This window comes from Plasmodium fragile (genome assembly GCF_000956335.1).
Source record: "Plasmodium fragile strain nilgiri unplaced genomic scaffold supercont1.11, whole genome shotgun sequence".
NCBI classification, from domain to species: Eukaryota; Apicomplexa; class Aconoidasida; order Haemosporida; family Plasmodiidae; genus Plasmodium; species Plasmodium fragile.
The window spans coordinates 334,506-346,324 of record NW_012192591.1 but is presented as its reverse complement, the minus strand read 5'-3'; the positions used below and the strand labels follow the sequence as shown (position 1 = coordinate 346,324).

The 11,819-nt window shown below is 41.6% G+C and overlaps 3 protein-coding genes across 3 annotated transcripts; 2 read left to right on the top strand and 1 right to left on the bottom strand.

Moving 5' to 3' along the window:
* Positions 1-491: 491 nt before the first annotated feature.
* AK88_01331 (uncharacterized protein) lies at positions 492-1,181 on the bottom strand (the record flags this gene model as incomplete). The annotated part of the gene is made up of 1 exon (XM_012478967.1): positions 492-1,181. One exon carries the CDS (start codon positions 1,179-1,181, stop codon positions 492-494), a length of 690 nt encoding a protein of 229 aa, XP_012334390.1.
* A 1,153-nt stretch (positions 1,182-2,334) lies between these two features.
* On the top strand, positions 2,335-3,687 carry AK88_01330 (uncharacterized protein; the record flags this gene model as incomplete). Its single annotated transcript, XM_012478966.1, has 1 exon — positions 2,335-3,687. The coding sequence occupies one exon, from the start codon at positions 2,335-2,337 to the stop codon at positions 3,685-3,687; it is 1,353 nt and encodes a 450-aa protein (XP_012334389.1).
* A 1,366-nt stretch (positions 3,688-5,053) lies between these two features.
* AK88_01329 (STE/STE20 protein kinase) lies at positions 5,054-10,165 on the top strand (the record flags this gene model as incomplete). The annotated part of the gene is made up of 1 exon (XM_012478965.1): positions 5,054-10,165. One exon carries the CDS (start codon positions 5,054-5,056, stop codon positions 10,163-10,165), a length of 5,112 nt encoding a protein of 1,703 aa, XP_012334388.1.
* Positions 10,166-11,819: the final 1,654 nt, after the last annotated feature.

Genomic DNA, 11,819 nt, shown 5'->3' with positions numbered 1-11,819 from the left:
TAGCACGGTACACATTTTTTTTTTTTTTTTTTTTTTTTTGTACATTAATTGGTAACATATATTTACGCATCCAGCTAGCCAACATGTTGCTGCCCCTTCATGTGCGCCAAGTGTATATCTATTTAAGTATTTAAAATGTATAAATACGCACACGTACACACACATATATATATTTATTTATACCTCCGTTTTTAAAGAACGCTACACAGTCGTTATGAAAAAGTAACTCTTGAAAAATGTATATAGAGGATTTTTAAAAAGTTTTTTTTTGCTCATGTGAAAGGAAAGATAGGAGTTAAAATTGCAAAACACAGTGGAACAGGTTAAACGAGCTGTTCTGTGTCGTTCTTTCGCGGTTCACATGTGGTGACGAAATGGCAAATCTCTTTTGTGTGTGCACACAGAAGGGTACTATTTACGCGTAAGCGTGTGCGTCAGCACAAATGCACCCCCACACGCATACATGCCTACATATGTATATGTGAGTGCTCCTAAAAAAAGGGGTCATTAAAAGCAGATATGAGTGACTGTATTTTCGTGTTGCCCAAACCAGAACAACTGATGAGGTCATCCTTGTTAGCCATGACAATATTTTTAAAACTTTTGAACTTGTTCGTGATGGTTACACAGTCGGAGGAGTTGATGTATCTAATTTTTTTCAACAGTTCGTGTATCTTCTCTGCATGCGTGGACGTCAGCTTGTTGTTCTTTATGTAGGAAACTTTTTTCTCGTAAATTTTAAAGTCTTCAATCACTCTTGCACATTCTTCGATACTCCAACATAATATTAAGGTCATGTTAAAACAAAAAGCTAGCTGGTTTATTTCACCCAATGAGTTTTCTATATTTTCAATATCCACCAGACATAGCAATATGCGGTTATTGTACTTATTGGACAGCGTTTCCATTCGCGCTTTTAAATAATTGGATCTCAGTCTGTGATACTTCATTGATATGAACAAGCAGGCGTTATTCTTCCCGATTAAAAAATCGGGGATGATATTACTAAATTTGTATCGGACCCTGTTTATTTTTTTTAAGACTGGGTTTAGCTTTTGTCGGGGGGAAATGACTAGGTACTGCTCTGTGTTGGGATCGAAGAAGGTATCTCCCCTAGGCGCTTCATCCGCGTTGGAGCGATTCTCCCTTTCTGTGCCCGGCTGGCTATGGTTGCTGTTCATGTTGCAATGGTGCAGACAAGCACAGGTGTTAGAAGTGGTAAACAAGTGCAGAGGTTTAGGGTTCACCGCTTGGTGAAGACAAGTGAGAAACTGCGGAAGTGGTAATGTTACGCGCAGTTACAGCAGTAGCCGGGGGCGCTCAGAACCTCACACACGTTCGTCACTTAGGCAATCTGAAAATCGCCCCTTCGTCGATTTTATGTGCGTGTTCAAGTGGGCAGAAGGAAGGAAAGACGACCTCCTTGTTTTTTTAACCCTTTCGTGTATATCTCACCACTTCGTAAACTTGGCCAACTTCGCTTAACCCTCAGTACGTTACACATTGTGATACATTTGGGTCATCCCTGATGGGGCAGCGTTCATTTTTTTTGGATCTGTGCATTTTGTGAAGCGTGGGCCCGCTGATTCACTCAAAGCTTTTGTGAAAATGTGCAAAAATATTTCCCACCACTAGGCTGGCAGTTTCTTCTCTTATGCGGAAGACCTGCAAAGGGTCGGCGCTTCCACACTCCGCAGCATTCATAAAAACCGGTCAGCAGTGTGCACAAGGCAGTTGAAAAGCAAGCGTGTTCTAAGCTGATTGTCAAATGGATAAAACGAATGAGGCACAATTCAAACCCTGCACCCACTGGTGCGTGCGAATTAATAAGCCATTCTGCTCTACGCACAAAAAAAATGAGCAGCGTGTAGTGCAGCAAATTGTACCAGTGGGGAAGGGAAACAACACTGTAGGAAAAGTAAAATCAAAGTGGGAGTAACAAATATATGAATTTTTTTTCCCGCGTTAAAAAAAAAAAAAAAAAAAACACTCCATATTGTGGGAGAAGAAACGCTACACTGCGAAACAAACTAAATGATGAAATCGTTTACGTAATATTTTTGTTTCGTCCAAATGGGCATGTACAGCAATTTAATTTTTTCCCCCAATTGAGGTCACACGAAGGTGAAGCGTTGCCTTGTGCCGCGACATATATGGTTGTCAGAGTTGCACACGCATGGAGACATTCGCAATGACGCACATACAATAATGAGGTGTACTGCAACACTGTGACGACGTACGTCCTATGCCCGCGCAGCACATGGGTATCTCTCTTAGGAATGCGATTGATGAGAGGAAGATAGAAGGACATTGACTCCAAAGTTGGTGATCCAAATGAGTGCTCCACCAGGTCACACCGAAAGCGGCGAAGGAAATAACATAATTACTTTCGTCCAATGGATCGATAGCATCCTCACCTCGGACCTCTTGGTGAACGGCAGTTTTTTGCGCACAGAAGATGAAAAGGGGAAGAAGAGGAAGCGACAGGAAAGTCTCGAGGAGGCAACAACAGACAAGGTTAGAAAGGCAAAACGCTTTCGATGCGAAAATGCAAAATATGCGAGCAGAACTGTGGAGGAGGATGGGGAGGACAGAGGACATTATCACAGAGGAGCAAATAACCAAGTTGCCAGCCGCCCCCTTTACCGCAATGTTAAAAGGTCTACACAGCTATACCCTTTAGAACCTGATGAGAGAGAAATATTTTTTGACGCAGATGAAGAAAATGAATGTGTTGATAAGGACAGAATGCTCCACAAGAGGAAAACCCCAAATGATGATTCTTCCTCATGTGATATATCCGAAATAGGAAGTGACGAAGAGTCCACTGAAGGGGTCGCGAAGTTGGGGAGTAAGGACGCACAAGAAAAGAGTTCACTCATTGATAAGAAAAATTACCCACAGGGGGGAAGCGAGTATGGCCATACTCATGTGGAGGTAAAAGGAGGCGTTCGTGGCCCATTTGTCTACGATATAACGAGCAGTCTTATGTTTTATTCATCGGATGAGGATCTCTACGATGAGGAAGACGGTGGCGGGGGGGATGGTGAAAAGAGTGCTAGCGAGGGAACATCCAGGAGGTCCAAGTATGTATCCTTTTGTGTGAACTACGATAAGATGGAAAAAAATATAACTATGATGAGGGATATGGACGATGAATTTTACAAATTATCAAAACAGGGCCACCAGCAAGGGGAGGGTATGAACCATCGGGATGACACTCGAATAACTGTTCCTGTGGTCACTGCAAAGGTTGACAGGGAAACAAAATTTTCCCGCGAGGATCATCTGCGCATGGGAGTAGAAACGGCCACCTGCATGAATAATAACAGTTGGGCAACCAACCAGGAGGAAGGCAACAACGTTAGCAGTAGCAATGCCACGAATTTGAAGACGGGCGAGAGGACGAAGAAGCAGGAGGGAGTATCCCCAAAAAACTTTGTCACGGATTTCTCCTTCTGGAATATAGCACACGAAACTTACGTCACAAGACCTCTGTACGCACAACACTTGAAAAAGGACAAAGTCTCATTGTTAGATGAATCTGAAGAAATGGTTAAAAGTTATTCCGTTAATAAGTACTCCATAAAATTTGTGCCTAGACATTTGCTTTATGTGGTGAGTCAAGTAGCATCCAGGACGTTTTTCGACCCCCTATATCGGAAAAAGTTGTTTCGTCATTATTAGTTTTCTTTCTTTCTCGCGCACAAGGGCGTTAAATTCATTTCATTGAATTTTTTGACCCAAGGGATTACTCCTCCTTGTTGCGTAACACTAACATTTTCTTTTCCCTCACGTGGAACAGAAATGTTGATCATAAAGGATGTTTTTATTTTCCTCTTCTTTTTTTTTTTTTTGTAAATGAACTTATTTGGCAAATTAAAAAAAAATAACGCCTTCAAGAAGGGTATCTATATAAATTTCCTAATTGGGGATTATGAACTTGTCTTTTTTTTTTTTTTTTTTTTTTTGAGTACACCATTACATTCGCTGACCACACCATTGCTAGCACAGGGGAAAGGAACATATAACTACTCGGAGGATTCCTTACGTGGTAGCAGAATTATTTCACTTATTGTTTTTTAAAACAAAAGACAAATCCATGTAAGACAACATGTGCAGAGAAGAGGCTAACCCAAATGAAAATGCTCTGGCAATCCAAGGGCGGTTCTCCCTGCATATGTAAGTTTTTTTAGACCCCCGAGGGGCGTAAACACCCTGTTGCTTTTTACTATAATATTTATTCAAATGGTATTTGCTGTTGTGTTTCCGCGCAGCAGTCGCAAGTGTACACATATGATGATGTTCTGCAGTACCTAAGTTTGTTTTGGGCTGTGGTGTGTTTGTTTTGTTTTTATTCTTTTGTGACAAGCCCGCTGCGTGGTACTTTTTTGCACACGAATACAACTTCCACAAATGGTTAAGACTTTTTAAAAAGGAAAAATTCTAGTGGGAAAAAAAAAAAAAAAACTGCCACTGATAATGTTAGCAGTCACAAGAGTGATGCTCAATTTTTGTTTTTCCCAAAAAAGGGGAACAGCGCCAGGTGTTACTTTTTACCTGAGCGGCAAGGTATTATTGGAATTTTTTTTTTTTTTTTTTTTTTTTTTTTCATGATAATTGTGCGCGAGAAGGCTAGAAGGAAATATTTGCGTAAAGAATCTTATGCGCTGCTGAGAAGGTATATACTGTAGGAAAAATATGCGTGTCCGGGAAAATAACGTTGGTAGGATTATCCTTGAGGCTAACGCACATGAGCATGTTTTTTTTTTTTTTTTTTTTTCCCGAGTTGTATAGCTGATCAGTAGACGAAAGATAAGTAGCACATTTCAAAATGTTCCTTTTAAACATGTGGTTGTGGGGAGGGGTAACATAACGCATCGGAACAATTGTGAAATTATATACGTACGTAGGAAGCGCACTATGTGTTGGCAGTTTTGTACATACCACTCAGTTTTTCCATTTTGTTAAATTGTAATTAGCTCAGAGAAGACTCCCTTTCTCTACTGCTTATGCGAGATTTGGGTAATGAGTCAAATAGCATATTTAAAATATGTTCTCAGTTGAAGTGGAAAACACCTTTGGGTATGGAAAAAAAAAAAAAAAGAGTAAGAAATTTACTCATGGAGGGGTTAACCGATTAGAGACAGACGAAGCGATTAAAATGGAAGAAAAAGGAGCACATGAGGTGGATCATAATAAGGTGAGGAATAACATTCCGATCATGTTTCCGAGGGAGATGAAAGTAGCACAGGGAAAGTGCTTAATGGATGAAAATGGGGAAGACAACCCAGTCGAAGAAACAGCATTGAGTGAGGGAGCACCTCCTTTAAGAATAAATCTCGCAAGTGAACAGGCTGATGAAGGTACGCATTCGACGATGACGAAAGAAGCGAATGTGATTGGTAAAATAGCACCCGTTGGCAAACTTCTTCGGAGCAGTAGCCATGGACCAGCCTGGGATGATAATAACCATGGAAGGGATAAAAGCTCCATGAGGTACTTCCTCCCTCGAAGGAACATTACTGTTGATTGTGAAAAGGAAGGCCAGACAAATCTCTTGGTGAGTCCCTTCAATGAGTCAAATAATCCTTTGCCATGTTACCCCGAAGGATGCAGTCGCAGAGGTTGCTCCACAGATGTTCCGCAGCAACATTTTGAGCACCATATTAGTAAAGCGGTAAATGTAGCCAAAATAAAATTGAAAACATGTGATGCAAGCAATTTTGAAAATGCGAAATGCGCGAATGGAAGTTACGAAATGGTGAAGGGATCTACGTCTAGGGATTCCTCTTTTGGGAACCCACTCCTTGAGAGGAATATCATCAACTGGGGTAACAACGATTTTGCGCTATGTAGACATGGTGCAAATGATTCTAAAGGCAAACTACAGGATGATGAAAATGAAGTACACAAAAGTGAGGAACGGAATGAAGGAGAAGAGACCGATGTGAGCACAGTTAAGAGTTCCGGATCGGTCGATGAAGGTGCAACACATGGGGGGAACCATCAAATGGGGAATTTAAAAAGGGGAGACGGAGCAACGTTTGACGTGATAAAGGTGGGCAAGTCCAATATGGGAAGCCACCGCTTACATGATAACATTTTGGAATATAAGGACGAAGACAAAATTTGGGAGCACTCAAAAATGGACGGTGAAGTATGTAAGGGGATGATAAACAGTCGGTGTGCTATAAACCCTGTTAGCGTAGAAGGCAAAAGTGAGCCTATTGGTTCTGATATGGCATCTCCGGAAGGGGATGAAATGGGAGGTATAGAAAAAAAGGCCCTTACAGTGAATACACACACCATTGCACAGGGAAGCATTACTAACCATGCGGAGGAAGGGGAAGAAGGTAGAAGAGAACAAATCCACAACGCACTACGTGACAACGGTACAAAGCCACAAACTTTATTCAGCGCCGATATAGAGAAGAACAAAATGTTGCTTTCCCCAAATGGAGTAGAAATAAAGACGGCTGAGTACACTTATCGCTGTGTTCATCATATGAACAGAGAAGCGAAGCTCTATTCAAATGACACCACAGTAAATTTTTTAAAAAACAATGTTATGTTTTTGAGGAAAAGAAGAGGTAACAAGGCCTGTAAGAAGGATAGTAGTAACAGCAGGAGCTACACCAGTGGGAGTAGGAATGTGAACAAAGAAGGGGATGGGAAGAGCAAAGACCTACCTAAGGGACATGGTGTAGTACTGCATATGGGAAATACTTTTTTGCCCGTCCCAAAGGGTAAGTCAATATTTGTGGAGAAAAGTGAGACAAATGGAAAGTGCCCAAGTAGGGGGAGAAAGGGGCAAAGTGAGAAGGATGTCTGTCCATTACACAGTGGCAGAACCATCTTCCCTCTCTTTACTCCACTACGAAGAAGCGACAAAATAACGAACAAAAAAGTGTTTCGCATAAGAAATAAAAATATGTACGTGGCGCAAGGTGCACCAGAAATCAGTCCCACGGTGGCTACAAATCGGAAAAATGATGTTCACGTAAACGAATTTGTAAAAAATAAATTCTTACCTAAAGGAGAACAGGAATGGAATTTTCTCCATAATAGTACTACACACGTGAGAGAAAAATCAAATGTGGCAAGTTCAAAATGGTTCTACTATGACAAAATCAAAGGGAGTAACAACCCGTATGTACATAGTCATAACAAAAATGAAGACAAGTGGAGACCTTCCTTGGACAGCCTTCTGAAGAATTTCTACAAGGAAAGAACAAACAACACAACTGGTGAGAATTATACCAACAAGCATTTTATCATTAACAGGAGTAGGAACCATTTGAAAAATCAAAATAAGGCATTTGGTATTAGTGAGGACGGGACGTCTCCTTCCCTGTTGGCTAACGGGGAGGGGAAGTACACTGAAGAGCACAGCAAGGGGGATGTCTTAAAGGGGTGCGGCCATGACAGAAGTTGTGTCTTTGGTAAACCTGACCTATTAACCACGATAAAGGGAAGAGACATGGACGTGGAAGGGGGAGAAATGGGGCGAACCTACGTGGAGAGGGCGCATTCAGAATATCATAAAAAGGTGTGTGAGGAAAGCGAACATGTAAAGGAACTGACCAAGCAACAAACAGAGGCAAATTTATGTGGCAAAAATAATAATCGCATTGTTGAGCAGGCAGAGAGATTTAATTTTTTTCATAGCGAGCATGATTTATTTAACGGGCAGAAATTACGGCTGTATTTTTCCAAAGGGAAAAACGCCCTGCATAATGGGATTTTTAAAATAAGGGGCGAAGTTGGGATATTCTCCTCAATTTTTAAAAATTTCCCCTTTTTAGAGCAAGGGGAAAAAATGAATGATGCGCAAGGGGCCAACCAGGAATCCATTTCGTATGAATGTAGGTATAACGCCGAGTTGGTTTGTCGCCCGGGGGGGAAGAAGCTGCGGGATGTCGCGAAATGTGCGTCCAGTGCAGCGGATGCGGTCGATCGGGGGTGCCCTGGTAAGGAGGACAGAAATGATGAGGCTGGGGCTTCTGAAGTGAATTCGCAGAATGGAGCTCCTGAGGTACATAAGATCATTTGTGGCAGGAGCGAACAGGAGGAGCCTGTGTGTGCAGGATCGGACGACGAAGCAACGGGATCGACTAGCCAAATGGGCAGCAGCGCTAGGAGCTGTAGTAACGGCAGAGATGCGTGTAACGAGTTCGCCGGCGGAGAGGCATCCCCGGGGGAAGGTGCACAAATGAGTGCACTGAGTAAGCAAAACGACCAAGTGAAGGATGCAAAGGGGGTGGCTCTTACCGAGGAGGAGGACAAGTGTGTACTGCAAAGGGGTGATGAAGAAGGGATCGAAATTAGCGCCGATGTTGCGAAGGACGACATTACAAACGCAGTGTCCTACATTAGTGAGATCGAAGGACAGGAAGGTGGTTTGCTTGACAAGGAACATATTGACCCCTTTTTCTGCTCCAAAGATGGAGAGCTAAGAATGGCGGCGGACAGTAACAACTTGGGATGCAACGAAAATGGAGATTTGGAGCGGCAAAAAGGTGATCCCACAAAAAGCTTAAATGATGAAATGATGGAGAATTTCGAGAGGATTGCCGAAAGGATCAACTTCATTTTAGATGATACCATGGAATTTTTTAAGAAAAATTTATATGTGCATAATGGGTATGGCTCTGTGCAGGTGTACAAAGAGGACACGGGGTGGTTAGGGGAGAACACACTGGGTAAGTGGTCTCGCGTGTACAAAATTAATAAGGTGGTTTGTAAGGGTGCGCATGGGGTGGTGTTTTCCGCGTGGAAGGGGGAGGAGGGCGATGATACGGGTAAGCAGTTTGAAGAGAACGCGGAAAAAGACGCAGGCCTGGCGAAGGAAAACGGAGCACGCGAGGGAAACACACAAGTGGAAGGAGCAGCGGGGGATAGCATCGATGAGGGAAGCGATGGGCGCGGTGATGACGGCAAGGATGAAGACAGCGATGAAGGCACCTACGACGAAGAGAACTTGGTAACCCTGAAAATCATGAACTTACGCTATTTAAGTAAAAAAAATAGTGTGACGAGAATCATGAAGGAGGTGCATTTCTTGCAAAATTGCAACCACCCCAATATTGTTAAGTACCACGAATCTTTTTTCTGGCCTCCCTGTTACCTGGTCATAGTGTGTGAGTTCCTTTCAGGCGGAACATTATTCGATTTATATAAAAATTGTGGAAGGATAACTGAAGATGTGTTGGTGCACATTCTAGAGGACGTATTAAAGGCGTTAAAATATTTGCATAACGAATGCCCCTTATGTTTAGTCCACAGGGACATCAAACCGACGAACATTGTTTTTTCGAAAAGTGGAGTAGCAAAGATAATAGACTTTGGGTCCTGCGAAAAGGTAGAAGATTTAAAAATGCATGAAGTTGTGGGAACTCTTTATTATATTTCTCCAGAAATTCTGAAGAGAGAAAAGTATGACTGTTCAGCAGACATTTGGTCGTTAGGAATTACTATATACGAAAGTGTTATGTGTGCATTGCCATGGAAGGGGAAAAAAGACATTGAGGAATCTATCAAACAGATTGTAGATTCTTCTCCTAAAATTAATCTGTGCTCGGGGTTTAGTAAACAGTTCTGCTTTTTTGTTGAATCCTGTTTACAAAATAATCCTGGAAAAAGGGCAAAGGTTGCACATCTACTTTGTCATAAATTTTTAACGAAGAAGAGACTCCTACGGAGGAAGCCAAATTCCATTTTTGAAATTAGGGATATTCTCAAAGTTAACAATGGGAAGAGGAAAAGTAATATTTTTCGAAATTTTTTCAAAAATCTTTTTTTCCTTAATGATAAGAACAAACGGAGAAGGAACAAAGTTTTGGGCTCTAAGTCCTGCGAACCAGAAATGTTTTACCAGAAATTAAAAAGAGAGAACTTTGACTTGTTCGAAATTAAGTTGCGAGATGAGAACAGCAGATCTTTGGGCCACTTGCACGTGGGCGGGACCAAGTCGGGTGTCGCTGCAAATGAAGAGGAGGAGCACGAGGGTAAGGAAGACGGCCAAAATGGAAAAGCAGAGCCAAATGTGCACGACGACGGTGACGCAGAATGCGCAGAGTGGGGAGTCCAACGGATGAACAACCTTTCCTCAAACTATCTCGATTCAAAGGAGGACATAGCGAAGCAGCCCGATGCTGCCTAGAGACACCCATTGACACTGGGGCCTGTTACTGGGTTAGAAAAAAAGAAGAGGGAGAGATGGAGAGAAGGAAAGAGGGGAAGACGAAAAAGAGGAAAGGAGCACGTTTGAAAAAAAAAAAGAACAGACTGGCCCCTTTCCCCCCTTTAACGTATTGTACATTGGTTATTCACAAGTCGTGCGACGGTGGTTCGTGTGATCGTAATGGGCTTTGTGAAACCGTCCCCAATATATATATCCCTTCCTTCGTGCCTCGCCGCACTGACCTTTTCCCACACCCCAATTAAAAAGTTTTCTTCTTCAATTTTAAAAAACATCATGCGATGTTTAGCAAGATATTTCAGTAGTTGTGTATGTCCATTAATTTACATTTTGTTAATTCGATGCCATGTGGGTGTCTTTTCTACGTAGCGTTTCGCGATTCTTTCACCTACGAGTTTTAAGGAGATTCACCTGAAGTGCATGTACGTGTCAGTGAATTATTTTTATTTTTTTTTTCGTTTGTACCCCCATTATAATTTCTGTTATTCACTTCATCATTCTTCCCCTTCTTTCCTTTTTCAAATATCATTTTTAACGTTTTTGTCTTTGCAATTAAAAGTTCATTTTTAATTAAAGTTTTATATTTGCTTCCAGAAAATAAATTTTGTCCTATTTTGGAATGGGGACTTATTCAAAGTCATGCAGACTTGTTTGTGTACAGAGGTAGGTGCTTCTCCCACACCTTTATCCTTATCATATGAAGATGTCAATTTTTTTTTTTTTTTTTTTTTTTTTTGGTGATCATTCGGGGCAAGGGCGCACATGTTGCTAGCATGTCAAATTTTCCGCTGGGAGAATGTTCTCTCCGTTTATGTGAAAAAAGGGTTGCCCCATTTAGAATTATGCTGCCCGTTGTGGCGCTTTTTGTGAGAAGTTCATGGGAAACAGACGACACCAATGGTTTAGGGGGGGGGGGGTATGTACCTTTCCTTTGAACATAGCAAAGGCGATGCGCCTTACATTCGCGAAAATGTACATGTGCATTGTATATATGTGTGTGTTCGCGTGTGCAACAGTGAAGTACCAAGAAAAGGGGGTAATTATTCTGTAGCTATAGGTTCGCCTTTTTGGAAAGCACCCCAGGATGCAGAAGATAGAAGTGTTAAGTTGGATGAACTGAAGGGGTAAAATTAGTCCACATGCGTGAACATTGGTGGGGATTTTTCTTTTTTTTTTTTTTTTTTTGTGATGGAAAGATTGTAGTGGCAATGAAACTAACGTTTTTTTATTTTGTTTGTTAACCTTTTGGGAGCCAAAGTTTAGTGGCATGCGAACTTTGCGCGCAGTGTAGAAAATGCCCCAAAACATGTGTGAAGAATGAGTGAAGAATGTGTGAGGGGTGTGTAGCCAAATCACGTCCTGCCTTGCTGACGTTGTGTAGCATTATTTTCATGTTTATTATTTTTAACCCTGTGAATGAGTACATGTAAGTATGGATACGTACTCACGCCCTAATACACACATTTATTGAATGATTCGATCTGTGGAATGGTTCATTAAAAGGGCTTAGAAAAAATAACCACGGGTGAGATGTTATGTGTAAGTTAACTTAGCATTGAAAAAAATCCAAACCTTCCCTTCCCTTTTCTGTTTTTTTTTTTTTTTTTTTTTTTTT